Below are 19,642 nucleotides of genomic sequence, written 5' to 3'. Positions count from 1 at the left end.
GCGATCATGCAGGAAATATCTGAAAATAGGTATTTTTGGCATACGTCAATCATGAACTTGTAAGTATGTTGTTACAGTTCTTATGCATCATTCTGGTATCCGTATTAAATGTAGGAAACAAATTCAGGGGAAGTTAAGTTGCTGTTTTGATAAAAAATGAACTAATGCATTTGCTAATATTTCTGTCAGCTGTACCTTACTGCATATCTGCTTCTGGCACTTGGTTAGCGGAGAGGAGGGGAGAGGAGAGGAGAGGAGAGGAGAGGAGAAATTTAAACCAAGCATAAACTCCTAATTAAACTACTTTGTTATTTATCATTTGTAAGTATAGGCCAACATCTTATCATATACTTGAAATACTGCAGTATTCACATGTTCATTTAATAAAGGATAACTATCTCAAGAATAGTGGCTCAAGGATTTCACATACAAGGAACTACCACAAGAGAGGGAGAATTGTTGTATATCAGTTATTCCTCAGAACACTAGGCATTACCCCCTCTGGGCTCAGTGCCTGGAAAAATCCCTCTATTTCATTTCTTTGAGCTGTAATACTGTCACTCCTGCTGGCATTTACCACTGAATGCCTACACTTAGCAGCACACTTGTAGAACAGCTGCTGCACTGTGAGGAAAATGGGACTGTAGCATAACTGCTTGTTTGACCTTTGCTCAGTCTGCACTCCTGTTAACTGAGTACTTACTTCCCTAGCAGTGCTACTCACCATTGTTTGCTCTCAGAGTTCTGCACTTCTTTCCTTAGTAATGTGAAAAACTTCTAAAACTAGTAGAAAAACAGAATTACACCATATGGTTCCTGGCTATGCATATTTGTGTAACACTGAATACAATTTTCCATCTAGGCACAAAAATGAAATAACTTCTGTGGTGATTTATATTATTTTCAATGTAAGTTCTCTTTGGGGACCACAGTAATAGAAAAGTACAGTAGAAGAATCTACGTTTGGAATCAATTAAAACTGGTGAAGGAAGAGTACTTGCTTCATTTAGAGGAGTTCTAAAGCTGTAGAAATAACAGTGTGGAAATCTGGAAGCCTCCTTATTCCTTCCAGTGTTCAAGGGGGTGCTCAGTTTGCTTTGGGATTACAGATGATAAGGAAGACTTCTCTAAGAAAGTGAATAGATATTTCTTGAATTTTAAGATGCCTGAAAAAACATTATTTGAACCACCTGAGACCATGCTTATAGACTTGTTTTTGTAAGGGAAAAAAAAAAAAAAAAGAAGAGGTTTTTATTATAGCAAACAGAACTATACATTAATGAAAGTTTTGAGGTATCCTTCCAGGAATTTCTTTTCAAGAATTTTGGGTATCGCTGTTAAGTTTTGATATTATATTTATAATCATAGTTTTCTAAATAAATCTATCACAGAAAGTTAAATTTCTAGTGTAATTGTAATGAGAAAGACTCAGAAAATATTGAAATAATGAAATTGAAATAAACAGTTGCAAAGAAGAGGAGATGATAGATTTTTGGGTTTTTTTAAATTTTGTAGTAAAAATATTTTCAGGGTTAGGATATTAGGACTTGTAGACAAAATTGTTGGTATAATAGTTATGTAGTTATGTAAGAGTTAGTGATGGAAGAAAGCCCTTCAGATTGACATGCTGCATGGCCATCCAAGGTGAATAAGAAGTCGAACAGCTTTTCATCACTTTGACAAATGCAGTCAGTACATATTTCTGTCAGAGTTGGGATGGGGGCAGGGATGTTATCTGGTACAGGATTTCTCCCTTTCAAAAAACATCGCTTCAGTCTTTCTACAGCTTAGTTTAAACTTCCTTACCATCATCAACACCTGCTCTCTTCCAGCACTATGGCAGTGGCAGTGGGACTACCAGTGACAAATTATCTGTTTATAGAGAGGTATTGTCTTTTGAGACTGTAGCATTTCCCTATAGACTGTCATGTGGTCTTATAGGACTAAAATAAAAATAAGGATATTTTTTACAACTGGGTTGTAAAATGCATTTGATTGCATCTAAAATGGATATAATGAGCTACATATTCATCTTTATATAGAGCAGTACAAGCCATTATAATTTTGCTTTTGTGATCTAATGAAAGTTTTTGTTATTGTGTACATCCTAGTGCTACTTAATTATATGAGTTCGGAATTAATTTCACCCATACTGGTCTTTTAATTGTGTGGAATATAAACATCTGTGTTTTTCACAGTGTTTCTCTTTAGCAGTTATATTAAAAGTTTATTTGATGCAGAAGTAGAATGACTATATTAAATACAAATTGAAAGGATATCTACTTTTATTACACAAAACAATTTAAAAACCTCTAACTAGCATACAGAGTTACTGCTATATGATAAAAAAATATTATATAAATTCATTAAAAGACTTATGCAGACAAGAGTCATTAACTGTGTACATTTACCTAATGAAAATGGAAAGCAAAAATCTCTGAACTGATTCATAATCATTTGGGTTGAGGGCTCATAATCAGGGATGTGGCAGATAAAAAAAACTAACTGATTAAAGGCTTGGACATGGTGGAAACATTATGGAGATGTGTGTGACACACTGCCAAAATAAAATAAAACTTACTGAGTGATATCTACTTGCTTTTTTGATGATTTTGTCACTTCCAGAATGGTTTTATGGAATTATTAATCTGTCAGCAGTTCAAACAATACAATAAAGTACTTTTTAAACATAATATGGGTACTTGGCAGGTACATTTTGTGATGACAGTGTAACTTCCAAAATCTTTTATTCAGTGACTACAGCAATTTTATAATTTCTTGGGAGCTGGTATTTAGAAAGGAGTGGGGCACTGACTTTTGCATTACCAGTCAGGGACCTAAGTAACTTGTCTGAAGAGAGCAAATTCTTTGTCTGAGATTCTTAATGACTTAAGGATCAAGCTAAGATTGCGATTCTTAGGATGCATGGTTTATAAAGATTGCAAGGTGCAATGTCTCTTTTCTCATGTTGGCACATAAGGTGTTGCACTAGTGGGAAATTCCAAGCTTGCTGCTCCTAACAGGCTTCACAGCTGTGTGTAAGAAAAAGTGGAAGAAGGTTGAGGCATGTGCTCTATGAGGATAATTGAGCACAGGTATTCCCTCCACCTTTATAAGACTCATTTATTACCAAGTATTACAGAGGCCAGTTTTTATCTTATAATAAATTCTGTGAATTCACATCTCAAACTAACATAATAAAAATGGCAACATCAACATAGTAGTAGGAAATACTTAAAAAACCTGTTGGCAAGTCCTTATAAAAACTGTTACTGCAGATTGAAAATCAAGTGTTTCTTCAATATAATATGCCATCTATATGAAAAAATGATCTTAAAGTGTACCTAAAAGGAATGCAGTTATTTTCCTGAACTTATTAAAGCAAAGACAGAAATGGCAGGTATTTTGATGGAAAACATAAGCTCCCCAGTAAGTAAAGGTGAAATAGGGTTTCAAGAATGATAAAATTGTTGAAATTATAATTTTCACTGTATAATGAAAACTTTTCACAGGGCAAAGTTAGCTGCAATAAACAAAGAATGAAACATGAGTTTATTTAGAATGGATGAGTCATGTTATACATAAACTGCTGGTTTTATTTTAAAAAGGTTTTAATTTATGTATTAATTAATGTATTTTAAAAAGGTTTTAATTTCCTTTTTACCATTTTGAAATAATTGAAATGAATAATAAGCTTCGAGGTTTCAGTATGTTTACACAAAAATTTTTCATTAATCATAATAATTGACATACCCACATTAACTCAAAATGTTGAAAAATCAAGTATTAATTTGAGGATTTCTTCTTTTTTTAATTTTTTTTATTCTCTCTTTTAGAATTGGGTAGAGAAAGCAGAGAAACAGAAACTGTTATCAGACACCCTTGACCTTTCCGAGCTGTTTCATCCAGACACATTTCTCAATGCTTTACGCCAGGAGACTGCAAGGTGAGGGGAAAATAATGTGCCTATTTGTCCTAATGTGCCGTTGTTCCTTTTGTGTGAGGATGGTTATTTCATTTTCAGGACACAGTTCTAAAAAGTTATGTCAATTGCTGTCATCAGTCATCTTATTTTTATTTCTTGCCTTGAAGTAAGATAGCTGTAACCTGTTTAAATGCTGATTGTTATTGTTATTTCAGTTAGAGATGTATTTTTCTTCAAAGTAAGACTTAGTATGATATGGTACACCTTGAAAATACATTGGGTTTGGTTTTGTGATATCCTTTTGTTACACATCTGTAAGATTTATTGTATGTGTGTTTCCATTGCAGAGTAATGAGGTGTTCAGTGGACAGTCTTAAATTTACAGCTTCGTGGAAAGGGCGAATACAGGAAGGCAAACTCCAAGTTAAGGTATTTTACTAGGATGTTTTACTAGGATTTTATGAGGATGTTTTATCAGTATAGTCCAAGTCATCTGTCCATAAACTTCCTGGAAAACTGAGCTATAAATACTTGGTATACCTGAGATAAAAGATCTGGTTAATAGTCTACGGCTACTAACATGGCAATGCAAAATTCCACAGAAATTAGAAAAGGAAGGTAGTTATGTTTTTTCTCCTCCCTGGTCACTCTTCTCATTTTAAAATTAAGCTTATTGCTCCCTTCTCTTCAGCCACCTCTTAGATGAAAATTGAAGCTGCAATTTCATGAGTTAAATCTCGCTCTTGTCCAGATAGATGAGTGGCTTGTAGCCAGAGGAAATACACATGTAAATCTGTAAGTCTAAGGCTGTGTGTTAGCATTTCTTTAATCACTGAAATGAGACTACTAAGGAAGTAAACCAGAGTAAACTCAAAGATTACTAATTTTTAATGTGGAAAAACCCATCAATTTTTTAATGACCAGTTAAGCCTACACCCAGCAGCCATAAAGTCACTACTGATTGCTTTGACAGCAAAGTAGAGATGAATCCTCAAATGGTTTAACTTCTTAACATTCCAGGTAAAACTGCCACTTTGGTCAGCACAGGTCTCTGTGCACTTTTTTTAATACATTTTATACTTTTTTAATACATTTCCCTACAATTTTGTAGGGAATTGACAAAGTAAGTTTTCTGTCCTGTGTCTTCCTACAGGTATGTTGATTCCAAAATAATCCTGCCCAGCTTCAAGTTCTGTGTTCAGCATGGAGCACGGCCCTTAAAACCACATCCTCACAGGCACTTGTGCCCATTGCAGGGCACTCAACAGCCACTGGGAGCCCATGTGCAGTTAAAACAGAGATTGCTGGATTAGGATTAGGGAACAAGTGGCAGGGCATCTTCTCTAGTCTGATAATGCAGAGAGACACAAGGCCGTGGGAGATACTAGGGTTCAGGGCTGGGTCCTGACACTATCAAAAATTATTAATACAGAATATGTAAGATTTCATATTCCTAAAATATTAATGTGTTGTAAGGCCAGTAAAGATAACTGTAATCATCCAATCAGCCCTAAATACTGTGCAGTCTTTTGAACTTTGTTGAATTAATTCCTGTTGGAACTAGGGAATGTAATTTTGCAAATTCTGCAGTCTTGATATTTGAGTAAGAGTAATGGTTGCCTGCTTCGTTTCATAAGAAGCGGGAGAAAACAGGGGTGTAGAACTTGGAGATAAATAAACCAAGGGACTTTTAGGGCTTGGAATAAATCTGGTATATGACAAATCTCAGAGCCTGCAAATCACATGGTCTGAGCTTACCTTCAAAACCATTTTAATATTTTTGAAAAATGTCAGAAGTCGATGTCACGTGCCTCAACTCCTAAATAACATCATCTTAGTAGATTCATATATTGAAAAAATCACAATATTTTACAGTTGCCAGATTGAAGTAGCTGCTTGGCAAATAAAGAATGAGAGGAAAGTGTTTTGTAACAGTACTCCAGTTTTTATTAAACTTCTAACTGAATTTTAGATGTATTACTGTCTGAGAATTTATGTGGTAAATTTTTGCAATAGTATTTAAAGTACACTGTTAGCAGTCTATATCATGTATAGGCAAAAAGGTTAACGTGTATCATCTATTGCTTTACAAGATTGTGTCATGTTCTAAGAGGGATTGGAAATCAAAAGGGAATTTTCTTTAAGAGGAAATTCTCTGCCCCGGGAATAGTACAAGCAGGTAGGTGAGTGGTTATTTTTAGCAAAATGTAAGAATCCTGTCAAATTTCTTCACTTGATTTGAATATTATCTTTTCCTCTGTAAGAGAAATACTCATTCATTCTCTCTTAGTAAGAAATCACTAGTATTTTCACTGCTCCTTTTAATCTTTGATGAACAGAAAGGATGTGGAGCCCTTTGCAATGCTGAATATTTAGATTTTGCTACCATGAGTCCTTCCTCATGCTTATGGAGAACTGAGGAGAAACTTTCCCAGAAGTAAAGCTGTATACCATAGGGTCTATAACTAGGGCATAAAAGTGTCATCAATCCAGAAAAATCATTCTCTAAAATGTGTCTTGTTTGATAAGGATCATCTGGATTGTACATTAAGGTTGGTTCACCTGAGCAGTATGAATTTTAATACTGGTAAAGTAAATGTTGTATCTGCAGTTTCAAGAATTCAGGCTAACTTTGTTGAATGGGAAGATATTCTGAGTGGAAACGCAAAAAAAAAAAAAAAATAAAATAAAAAAAAAGAAAATCAATCAGCAGAATAGATAAATCCTTAAACACATACTGTGGTGAGATAGCTGGGACCTTGTTTTATCCCACCTAAATCAGAAATTGTAGTTTACCAGACTCCCCTACAGGAACCACACCATGGTATAGGCTATTCTGAGGTTTATCAGTCTTCATTGATGCTAATGGTGTTATTTCACTTTATGTAACTAATTCCACCGAGAGACTGGATTCTGTACTCACAGAGTTGGGGGACTCTGTTTCAGGGTCTGGGAGAGTTGTGCTCAAGTCCCTGAATCAACAAGTATTTAAAAGCCTAATAGAATGTCTCTGTTGAAAGATTGGCACAAGTAGCAATGCAGGTGAATTTAAACGTGATAGTCACTCACACATACTTCATATAACATTCTTAATAAAACTGTCAGATGTGGTTTTGAAGACATGTTCTTCAAGATTTTTTCTTACTTTTAGTTTTAAAAGGTTTTGATGGCTTAGAATTTGTTCTGCAATAAGGAAAAGAAGAAGGAGATCTCTTTATGATCTGTATGATGAAAAGGCTTTCTCAGTCTTGCCGTGATTTTAAAAAATGGCATCAAGCTTCAGCAATTGCAGATAGTTGATCTTCCTATGCCTAAAAATACAAATAATTTACCCTGTGATCATCTGTAAGTTAGAAGCATTCAGTGCTTGAACTTGTCAGTGAAACTACAAAGTAGGCAGAGGAATACTCAATGAGGCCAAGAACACACGTTAGTCGTATATGAATTATCAAATCAGATGTTAAATTATCATTGTTAATTCAGATGATGGCTTAGATGTATGATGTGGAGTGGATCTCCTCTAGTAGGATGTGATGAATATTTGATTTAGAATCAATCTGTATAAAATTACACCTTCTTCAATATCACTTAGAATCAATCTGTATGAAATTACACCTTCTTTGATATCACTCTGGATTGCTTTAACAAAAGGTGCTGAAAATGTATGGCTATTGCACTATAATCACATATTGATATGCAAATCCGTCTCTTCTGTTTGCTTTGTGCACTGATTGTGCTGTTGTACGAAAGCAGAAAGTCATTCCTTCTGGCATTCCATTTTCTGTGTTGTAGAAAAGAGTGAAAGAAAGGAAGAAACATGGCAAGAGACTTAAGGGTAGAAATAATATGACCTTGGGTAGAACTTAATATACCTAGTGAAAAATAAAAAATTTTTGAAAGTATCAAATATACAATGTGAGTATTAATATCAAAACTATAGTCTTAGCAACCGATGTATTGTTATAAGGGATCCTGAGAGGTATTTTTTTACAGTATACCTCTATCCTTAAATATCAATAAATTAATGATGGAGGCCTGTAGAGGTAATGAAGTGAAAATATGACTTCCCAAAGTCTGCTGTACTTTGCATCATGTCACAGAAAATTATGGCATTAATTAGTAAGGGAAAATCTGTTGCAGAGGATTTGAAATTTGGAAACAGACATGCTTTGGACCATGGTATCAGCACACTTTCTACAAAGGTAATTTAAAGAAACATAGTCTGGAATGGGTAAAAATAACTTTTGAACCAAAAGTAGTACCAATAGCTGTGACCTGCCAAATTCTTTGTAAGAATCAAAAATTATGTTTAACTTCTGCCATTACTCTCTGCTAAGTTTCAAAGATACTGTGATAATATTAAAGGTGCTGCAGAATTAATATCTTTCATAGTACTTGTAATTTCTCTATACTGTTTATTATAGAAATGAAAACATGGGTATGGGTGTACTCAGCCAAATGGTTTTGGAAAGTGTATGGCCCAAGTATTGTTGGGTTTTCTTAATGTCTTTTAATATTGAATGAAAGTAAAAATTTGGTCTTAATCTTCAAAGGAGTTTCTACCATTGCTTGAAGTTCTCCAGGAGATCAAATGGTATTATTTTACATAACTGTAATGTCAAAGGGACTGTCAATATCAAAAGAAGAAATATACAGTAAAATTTTTTTTCAGTAGGTGACCCATTTCTATAGAAATTTCTTTCAGAGATGTTCAGGATGGCCAGACTTTTGAATACCCTAGCAACACACTTTAAAACCTCTTCATCAGACCAATCTTCATGCAATAACTTTGCCAATATTATTTATTAAACTATGGTCCCTAAAAATATTCCCTGCAGAAAGCAAGAAGGACAGAAAGAATAGCATAGGAGACAAATCTTTCTAAAATTTGTGTGAAAGTTAGACAAAAAGTCTACTCTGAAATTTCCATTTGGGGTTGTTTTGGTTCAGGTTATTTGATGGCTTCACTGTAAGTCCTAGTCTGTATGAAGCACAGATTGCTCCAAAGAACATTACCACTTCTCTGGTCACTGTCTGTTCAAGGGCACAGCTTTGTTCTATGTCTTTTTTAAATTCTATGTTTTATAACAATTTTTTTTCATATTAGCATATGTACATCTGCATCTTACTCATTGTAAGCAAGAGTCCCCAGCTCAGCGTTAAAATAGAAATACAAGCTTAAAGAAGGAAATTCTTGAAGAGTTTAATGCCTGTGCATAATCAAAAGAATAATTAGATATAAAAAATGCAAAATGTAATCTTACTAGTTTACAGTTAATATATTATTAATGAAAAAACCCTAACACTGGGGAAGAAAGCATTGCTTTTCAAGCATGACAGTAAACTCCATTGTGTTACTGTTTAATTCCATCTTCTCATGTTAAATAAATAATGTTAGAACACTAAAATTACCTAAGGAAATTATATCCACTATATCTTCTATGATATTGATCTTCATTATAACATCATGCTTTAACCCCTTTTTGCAATCTGATAGATGTTTCAAAATTTCTTTCAAGAGAAGATATATTAGAAAATAACATTATTCTCCGTTTTGCTTATGTGATCACTCATCCAATTTTCAGCATCATTGTGTTTCTTAATTCCAGCACTGCTTTATAAATCTTCCATTTGGTGAAAGCTAGCCTTAGTATGATAAATTTAATTCAGGGCTTTAGTATGATATTATAGTAGACAGATGATTTTCAGATTGTAGCTTCTGTTAAAGATCTGCTGCAGCTGCAGAGTTAGCCTTTTGAAAAGTTGCATGAAAGTTATTATTGAATTATTTTTTATTACTATTAAAACTGAAGTTCTTACTTCAGAAGGCCAACAAGACTACTACTATTATTATTATTATTATTATTATTATTATTATTATTATTAAACTAGTAGTATTTGTACTGGGGAAAATAAAACGATCAAGAAATATTGGATTTTTTTTAAGGAATCCAGAATAGGTGTCACTAACTTCAGAGAAGATAAAATAGAACATATAATTCAGAGGCTGAAATTGATTAAAAGAAAATACTTGAAACATGTTGCAAATGAAGCATTGTATAGTTACTTAAAAAAGCATCTGTGATTCTTGTTTATTTTTTTGCCAAATAATAATATCTAAGAAATCTCAAGTTTGTTAAATAAAAATTTCTCTTATATTATTTCAGTATATTCTGTTTGCTTCTGCTGAAGCGGTGTAGTTGCACATTCCATTCTTTGAAAGCTGTGCTCAGACTTCCAAGCAGGAAGTCAAGCTTATTGCAGTGATTGTTCTTTTCTTCTTCTAGACATTGTAACGATTGTGAACTTGGCTGTTGCTATCATAATTCCATTAATCTAATGCCAGGCGACTGCAGTTTCATAATTGATGACATTTACAGGTATTTTTCTCCGACATTTCAAAGAATGTGAATCCAGATCAGAGGAAGTTCACAGTGAAGTGTGGTCCAGAGCTTGCTTTTAAATCATGTTTCCTATTCTCACAAAGAACATAACAGTAATTAATTTCCTGTTATTTAAAAATTTGGTCACAGTGAAAAGGTTCATAATTTATTAAAGCACAGTGTAATCATTATTGACATTTTAAGTGTGTTATTTATGTTTGAATATTTTATATTTCCATGGCAGATCAGTGGCTTACAACTGGAAGGCTGTTGTTTCGATGGAAATCGACTTTCAGAAAATCTGCATGATTCTCCCAGTGTGTCATCTGTTCTCCCTTGTTACATGGCCTGGATTCCACAGGTATTAAATTATTAAAAGCCCTAAACTTTCAAGACCCATAATTTGATTTTTTCTGTGTAGTAGCTTTTCAGTATGATGTTGCTGACCTGTTTTCCTTTCATTTCAAAATAAAAATCCCAGTCTTTACTAGGAAAAACAGTTACTTACTTTATTTGAAACATAAACTTACTGTAATTTTGTTAATACTCTTTAGCTTATATTGCTTAGATGAAGGCAATGGCTTTATTTCAGTCATATCTTTTTTTCTTTTAGAAATATTAACATATTTTCAAACATGTATTTAGTAAATGTATACATGTGTTTGGGAGTTCATTCCTGGAATATATTTTCTCTGCATTTTAAATATCAAAGTAAAATGCAGTGGCAATAAAAAATAGAGAATATGATGTGAGCTGTAAGCAAAGAAAGCCTTTCTCCTACCTAAACTAATTTAAAAAAATGCCAATGCTTGCAGATTTTGAGATGAAAGCAAAGTAATCCGAACAGTAAAAACTGTTACTGCTTCTGCGCTCCAATTGTCATAGCAATCGCTGATAAATAACGCAAAAAGTCACATAGAATGTATTCAAGGATGTGTCTTTTAACTGAAAAATTGCTTATTACAGAATTCATCCCACCTACATTTAGAAAGCCCATTTCACCAGAAGATAACTGGGATAAATCTGTCCAGGTGTGACTCTAGAGACAGCCTAGACCACTATGATAATCACTGTATTTTGTGATAGATGTTGTGCAAGGAGCTCCATTGCTAACACATTGCTGTATCCCAGCTGCTTTTTCTCTCATTATTTTCAGCAGGGGAAATATAGCATTATATTATAGTACAGCATTAGAAGGATAAAGGTCGACAGATTTAGACCTTGAACACAGAAGTAAATGTTAGCCACCCTCTACACCATTTTACCCAGCTTGGTTAGGAAGGAAAATACTGAGTTTTTTTTTAAAAGGGTGAAAAAAAGAAAACATCACAAAACCTCTTACAAAGTTGACCAGTGAAAGTCTTTTCAGTTTTTCAGTGTTTACAGGGTTTGGCTTTTTCAGATAAATAAACAGATTTCTAATTTACTTGAGAAGTGGTACGTGGGATAAATACAGAATTGCCAGACATTCTAATATATTGGCTCAGTGGTGGATGGTGGAGGATGGTAATATGTGTGATTTTCCATGGTAATAAAAAATGGAAACACATTTTAAATGAGAATTCTAAGTAGTCCTCCCATTGTTCTGAAAGACATTCATCTTGTGTTTGACATAAAACAGATTTTTTAGTATTTTTCTGAATAAGAATATTTTATTAACTCCAAAGGTAGGATCCAAAAATTATATGTGAAATCAGCAGAGAGATTTTATCTATAAAATAAAAAATGAGATACTTCAATAATCAATGAATTAAACTTTTTCAAATGTACTTATATTTGGAATTGATAGCAACTGACATCTCTGTTTTGGAAAAAAATACAGTTCTTATAAAACACAGGTCATAACTTGTCAACTGGCCAGATTTTAAATACAAAGTGTCTCTAAGGAGAGTTTTTCTGGATTGGTCTACCCTTGAGTTGTTTTACAATCACCGTAAAAATTGACTATAATCAAATACTGTGCTCAGAAACCAAAGCAGAACTGAGTGTCATGCATTTCCCTTAATTTCATCACCTCTCCTTAGGAGAAGAGTGCATAAAATTGAACATATTGTCTTAGAATTCTTAGGTTTAGAATTTGTTTTCTTTTCTCCATAAATGTGTCTTTTGAAATCTAGTGAGCAAAAGTATATGTATAATGTAATGCTTTGAAGTAATTGTCAACAAAACTTAACGTAGCCTATAGGATTTCTCTGAGAGAATCCCCTTAATAACATGCAGTGCTCTAAACAGAATATTTTGAGCTATGAACATTATGCTTATTATCATTAGACTGTGAAGGTCTTTTCCAGTTTTAATCCGCTGATAGATCCCATGCTGTGAAGGATGTCACTAAAGGGAATGGAACTGTGAGGCAGTCTGACAAAGAGAACTTTTGGACTGTACTAATGCCAAGAACATAAGGATTTGTGACTCAAAAAGATGTCCACAGAATGGCTTTAACTCTCCAGTAATGTGATTCCTTAAAACATTTGTGGGATTGGAAAAGGCATAAGAACAGATATTGGAAAAGGCATAAGAACCTGTAAAATCAGGTCTTTGAAGGCAAAATGGCCAGCTTCTGGCTCCCACTTTTGGCAAAACTTAAATTCTCTGATTAACATTTTACTCGCAGTCTGGCCAACATTTTGTCTTCTTCAGTAGTGTTAACCGAGGGATAAATGGGATAAGTACAATCCTTCTGAGAACAACTGAGTTCCTGCTTATTAAGTTACTTTATACAAATATACAAATATATATACAAATATACACATAGATCTTCTGCAAGGATTAAAACACTATGGTCCAAAAGACAGGGGAAGTTGATTTTCAAAAGGAACAACAAAATTCTTCAGTAATGGCTTTGCACTTCACATGCAAAGCAAAGTGCTTCAGACAGTTATTGTTTGCATGTTTCCTTTTTCCTGTTTTTAGTTATTTTCTAATACTGGAGCATCACTAACTCACATTTGATGGGATTTGAGTTAAAATGACACTAATTTTTATGTTAAATTCTTTTCTGACAAGTGTTCTGCTTTGTTGTTTGGTTCTTGAAAATCTGACATTTTCCTGTTGACAGGAAGGGACATTTTGAGTGTGACGGAAAACATGCTTAATGTATATCAGTAGAATCAAACCCTGAACTATTTGCAGTAACTAAATACATCATGATTTGAAATTAAGTGCTGTAGGAAGTCTAGACAGAGTCTTTGAAATCAGTTCTGTGGTCACACATATGGACAGTGCCCATGCAAAGCCCTAGGAGGAAACTGCATCCAAGGCAGTTTGTAGTTTGTAGTACAGGCAGCAGAGAGGAGCAGTTCAGTAAAGCAGCCTGGAATGTGTGGGGTAAGATTTTTGGGATTGTAGTTCTTGCAGTATAATGCTTGCAGGTATCTCATATCACACCAGGGGCTGTGCCACAGCAGGAGGGCAAGGTTTGCTGCAGGGATGGAGGGGGCAGTAGGGTCTGCCAGGGGACAGGCACCACAGCACTCCAGCCTGCCCAGGATAGCTGCTTCCTACACTACAGCACAGGGGCTCCTGAGCAGCTTTCTCCCTGCAGGAAACTGATCAGCTCTTCCCTGTCTGGTTTACAGACCCTTTGGATGTCTAATTTTTGGGAGGGTTTTAGCTGAGTGAAGATTTTTTTTTATGTAGTTCATGGGATCACCCCTGTTACTTACTTCCTGGTGTTGGAGTTACGGAGCGAGCAATTTTTCTGAAGTCTCTGCTTCATTGGTAATAATCCTTCTCCTTAAGGGAGAATGAAGTGTCCTGAATGAAGACTTTCTTATCTAAGGCTGCAGTGTCCAAACTGTATCTTAACTTTAGATACCATATCAGTGGAGATTATTGCTTTCTCATGTTTTGCTGTCTTTTTACATGATAATTAAGTGTTTGCTTGTTGACAGGATGCATATGGTCCATATTCTCCAGAGGAATGCATATCTTTACCAGTCTACACTAGTGTGGAGAGAGACCGTGTGGTGACAAATATTGATGTACCTTGTGGAGGAAACCAAGACCAGTGGATTCAATGTGGTGCTGCTTTATTTTTAAAAAATCAGTAATCTGAAACTGCATTAACTTGTGAAATTAAGAGACATTTAAACATCTAATTTCTTACTTACTAAAGGAGAACTTTAGATTCATTGCTTTTATATTTTTAAAGAAGTGGTTTATTAATTCCTGTTTATTTTTTTAAGATGTATTCGAATAATACTACTTGACAGAACTTAAGTGTATCTTTATGGGATATTGTAAAAATTAACATGCCACTATTCAGCAAGCTGTTCATTCAGATTGTAATGTTTTAGATTGTTTCTCTAGATTGTAATGTGCTGTATATCTTTCTTGAAGCTGTTTAAATCTCTTCTGGTTTGCTCAGGAATATTGAATAAAATTCAAAGTCAGCATTTTTTCTTCAATCTTTGTTTTCATTATCCTTTTAGTACTGTTATTCCTGTGCATCTGATATTTAATAAAATAAAACTTAAAAACTTAATTTTTGTAACTGAACTTTAATGTTTTACTTGAAGATAAGAATCAGGATAAATGTTTCAGTCTCTTAATGATGTTTTACTTGTAATTATATTTCTTTATATAGGTAGTAAATAATAGGACTTTGCTGAACTTCATGTGGAGTTACAAATTCATGTGGAGTTACAAAGTTAGATTACTATCATGGGTATTATCCAGAAGTTACTTAAATAAAGCATTAGGAAACTGTACTAAGTTCCAGTAAAAATGTGCACATAAAGGCCTGCAACAGCCAAACAATTCCTTAGACAAAAAAAAAAAAAAAAAAAAAAAAAAAAAAAAAAAAAAAAAGGGAGATTTCCATCCAGTTGGTAAATGAATAAGAGAGGGATATAATAGTACTTTTGGTCTGAGACATGAGAAATGCCTGGAATCATGTTCTTAATGCAGGATACCCAAGTTTGATTTCACTCTTTCCTTGCATTGGGATGCTGTCATAACATTGGAGTGTAATTAGACAAAATCCTAAAATACAGCAGGAAACAGCATTACTGATGTCTCAACATGTCAATTAAAAGTGTCTAATTTTTAAGTGGAATTACACACCTCATGAAGGTATTTTTATAAGCCAAAGGCAAAGCACTCTCTTGGTTTGCTTGGAAAACAAAATACATGCTTTGGCTCTGATATATCTGAGAGATTTTATATTAATTTTGAAATAGTCTTTAAATTTAGACTATATTTCACATTCCTGATATTTTTCATTGGTGGTTTGAGGGAGAGAGAAGGAAAGCAGAGAAAAGATTGGCCCCATCTCCAGGTCATCTTCCTGAAGAAAGTATTTTTTCTCTCTTCTTCTCTATTGTTCATGCCTTAAACTTGGTCTTTTGTCTCTATTTGGAAAGTTTCCCATTTAGTTGTTCTTCTAATTAAAAGCCGTCCTAAAACAATTTGATACAATTGTATATACATTTTTAAAATTAAATCCTCTCTAAGAGCAAAATAGGCTTACTTAATACTTTTCAGATAATTGCCTCATCTTCCTTTATGTATTTCACTCTGATTCACTGAAGGGTAAAAGGGTAGCAAATTTGGAAAAATTATCTCTGAAGAAAATTTTTGGGGAAAAATGACAAAATCTTCATCAGAACAGAAGTAGTTGTGTAAATCTATGTACAAGCTCTGTGAGGATTTAGAGGGTGACTTGTAGAGAGAAAATATTCCATCATACTAGACTTTATTCAAGATGAAAAGTTTTGCAGAGGGCATACTTTTAATTCCCACAGGTACATGTAAAGAACATGCTGCTGCTTTCCCTTTTGGATCCAACATTTTCATAACCTAGACTGAATTTCAGCTCTTATATATATCAAACTGAGAGGTCAGTATACTGTCTGTTAAGAATTCCAGCTTCTCTTTTGTGGACAGGTAGAGAAATACAGATACTCAGCTGTCCTGTTAGGACAAAGATGTCTGGAAATTAATACATCTTCTTTTAATCTACCTTGTACAGAAAGTAAAGACCAGAGACATAGTAGGTGGCTTGTTTGTAATGGGAAATAAAAGTCTAGTGAAATCCCAAAATGAATCATTAGTAGTAGAATATTCTGGGGATTTCCATGTTCCGTTTTTTTTAATTTTTTTTTTTTTCTCTCCTCATTGTAAGTTTTGAAATGCTTTCCATATTGCCAAGAGAAATATGATTATTATTTAAAGTCTCTCCTTTCAAGTCTTGCTGAATATTTTGTCCTACTGATTCTACTTATATACATATTGATCCTATCACAAAGAACAGCTACAAAAGAGACTCCTGCAGACCTATCACACTGTATTTCTATTTCAGGGTCAGGAACTGATTCAGTTTCTTACTAGTGACTTGTCTATCTCCTAACTCCTCAGAACTGGCCTGTCTCTGGAGGTTTGTAACCTCTTCTATCATCCACTACTGCCACAGATTTAGAACTGTGGAATATTTCTCAGCTCACAGCATCAGGAATTTTGTTCTCAGAGGTGTGCATCCATGCATTTCTATGAGAGCCTTGTCTTTGCCAAGTTGATTAAATCTCATTTTGTTTGGTTGTCCTCTCAGGTTAGAACCCCTTCACATTACTAGAACTGTCTGTTTACTTCTGCGCTTTCTAAGACCTTTACTGAGTGATACGAAAAAAACCCAATCTTCTTAATGTTTACTATAACTGGAGTCTTGAGTTCTATTTTTATTTGGACAGAGGTCCTGTGGGTGCCCACTGAGGCTGATCTTTGTTACAGATGTGAAGGGCTCTCTCTTCTGAGATGTCTTTGATGTATTTTTTTTTTTTTTCAGAACAGGACAAAAAACTGATTTAAATGTCAAGCTAATTTTTCAGCTTGAAATCTAGTAGACTTTTAATTATGTAATATTATCATAACAAAAAGAACCCCAAACCATGGAAGCTCTATATTACACTTGCAGTGTATTAAGCAGTATGTTTGATACTAAATTTTGTTCAAGTGATTCACTACTTCTTTTCTTCTCATAATTGGAGTTATAACCCTAATGTGTTAGATGGCTCCCAGGTGACCTAAAAGGGAAAAAGAAATTACTTTCCATGTGTTCCATGTGATACGTATTGTATGTTTGCATTGTGTAATGTGCATTCTTTCTCCCAATGTTGTAATCTAAATGAAAGATACTATAAGTAACTGCTGCTCTAGATCATAAGAATTATATTTTTGGCAGTAAGAACAGAACTGTAGAGTTTTTATTATCACCGAAGTGCAGCTGTATCACATGCATAGACCATTGAGAAGTATGAATCAGGAGACATAAGAAATAAAAACATCAGAAATGCCTTAGTGGTCTGACATGGGTTTGAAAGAGTCTGTTCTGCTGTTCAGTTTCAAGGGTATAGGAACTTATAAGTCTGAAAAGAGATGTAAAAGGGATCTTAGAAAACACACGTTACTGCTTTGTAAACACTCTTTTGAAGACTTGAGAAAGGCAAATCTTCAGTAAGTGCAAATTGTTATCAACAGAAATCAAAGTGACAAAATGCAAAGTGAAAAATCCATAAAAGAATAACAAAACCTTTGAAAATAATGATTGTGCAGTAATATCTGAATGTCTTTAAAATACAAACAATTTTTTTACAAAAGCATTTATTTTAAATTTGAAAAGGAACAGTTTCTTCCTTTTACACCTTGCAGCAATCAAGTTTCTGGTAGATACTGGTGCTGTCATCTGTTGGAAGACGTGCTGTTTGGTGCATTTAGCAAATTCACTGCAAGTCCACTGACACAGAGTGTGCTGTGTGCCCAAACAAAAGAATACGTTTGTTGAAAAGTCAGACTCACTTTTTGCCATTTGGGCTAAACAGCCTTTCAGAAATAAGACTATAATGTTGATAGAATACCTCACATATTTTAGTGCTAAGTCAAGTAGACTTGGGATTTTTTTTCCCAGAAAACTTTTAGGATTTCACTAAAATCCAAATGCTGCAGTGGAAGGCATGTTATGCAAGTTATGCTGAGTATAAATAGAACTGATGATGCAAATTGTCTTTCCCCTCTGTTTCTTTATTTCAGCTTTCAGAGACGAATACTCAGAACAGCAGTAGTTTGTCCCCTATCATTGTTAGAGCTGAAGGGGGAAGAACCTGAACTTCATGCTCAAAAGCATCAAATATGAATTATGAGTTCTTAAACTGATAGACTGTCTTCCAACAACAAAAATGGGTTTGCATAAATTATACTTAATATTGGTTACCATGATAAAAATGTGCAGCCTTTACCAGGACTAGAAATTTCAATGTGAAGTTTAACACAGACATTTTTTACTCCCTTTAATTTTTACGTTCTTAATCTATTGAAAATGAAAGGTGTGAATGAGAAACTAGATGTGGGAGAGTCTGAAGACCAATAAAGTGGGTCACTCTTGAGAAAACAAGCTCAGTCTCTCTGAGTTTTTATGCTGTGTTCTCCTCTTGAAGGTCTGCAGTTTCATCAGTGCACTGGAGTTCTTCACAGATCAGAAGCTTCTCTGGACACCCATCTACCTGAGAAGCCATCCTCCTTCACCTCCAGCAGGTGAGGCTGCATAATTCAGCCCCATCTCCTGGATCCACTTTTTATTTCAGATACTGAAGCTCTTACAGCAGAGCTCACCTAATGAATGTGTTTTAAGAACTCTCAGTCTTTAAGATCTAGAGTTCCTCCTAGTTCTCATGATCTTTATCTAAGATAAGCAAGAGGGTTTTTTCACTATCTGTATGTTTGGTGCAAACAGACTTTTCACTGGCCTGCTTTAGAAAATCAAGGACCAAAATCAGTGTTACTTCTTTGAACAGCTTCACATCAATTACTATTAATATGGGCTACAGTGTGCCTCAGGAAAAGTTTTTAGGATATGATCTTTATGGAAATGGAGGTGGTTATTTCCTTTTATTTTAAAGTTGAATTATTTTGGCTTAACTGTAGCACATAAGTAATCACAATAGAATATCCAGAGATCTCTGCTCAGGCTTGTTCTAGAATGAGTGTATAGGTATGACAGGCTAGTCAATGCAAGAATTTGGGCATTTACCCTGTGTTATGATATGCTGCAATTCTGCTTTTTCCACGTGAAAGCTGTCTGCATTGCAGTGTCTTGTCCAACACATAAATTAGCTGAGAGCAAATGACATTTGAGGGCAGTGTAAATACCCTGTCTGGTGCTCATTCCTGCTGGGTGATCCTGTAAAGGAAGTTGCCTGAACTGCAGTAAGCAGATGTCCCAGGTGGATGTCAGATCTGTGTACCCTAACTGGGAGCAGTTTCTACAGACGTGTCAGAATTTTGCCTTTTCATCTCAGGAGACAGCAAGCTGCCCCAGATCTCTTTAGAAGAAGTCTTTAGA

At 34.5% G+C, this 19,642-nt stretch overlaps 1 protein-coding gene across 1 annotated transcript in view; it reads left to right on the top strand.

The window, feature by feature from the left end:
• Positions 1-14,753, top strand: part of DYNC2H1 (dynein cytoplasmic 2 heavy chain 1) — a gene marked incomplete at its 5' end in the record, with an annotated part of 144,282 nt that extends 129,529 nt beyond the window's left edge. Inside the window, 4 exons of the mRNA XM_083855078.1 lie at positions 3,837-3,946; positions 4,273-4,354; positions 10,553-10,669; positions 14,202-14,753. Of these exons, the coding sequence (XP_083711204.1) occupies positions 3,837-3,946; positions 4,273-4,354; positions 10,553-10,669; positions 14,202-14,360 (468 nt within the window). The 3' untranslated portion in view covers positions 14,361-14,753. The remainder of the gene's footprint in view (positions 1-3,836; positions 3,947-4,272; positions 4,355-10,552; positions 10,670-14,201) is intronic.
• Between the last annotated feature and the right edge of the window lie 4,889 nt (positions 14,754-19,642).

The sequence above is a fragment of the Zosterops lateralis genome, assembly GCF_965231275.1.
Source record: "Zosterops lateralis genome assembly, chromosome: 2".
NCBI lineage: Eukaryota > Metazoa > Chordata > Aves > Passeriformes > Zosteropidae > Zosterops > Zosterops lateralis.
The sequence above is the reverse complement of the archived record's forward strand: the minus strand, read 5'-3'. Positions and strand labels throughout refer to the sequence as shown.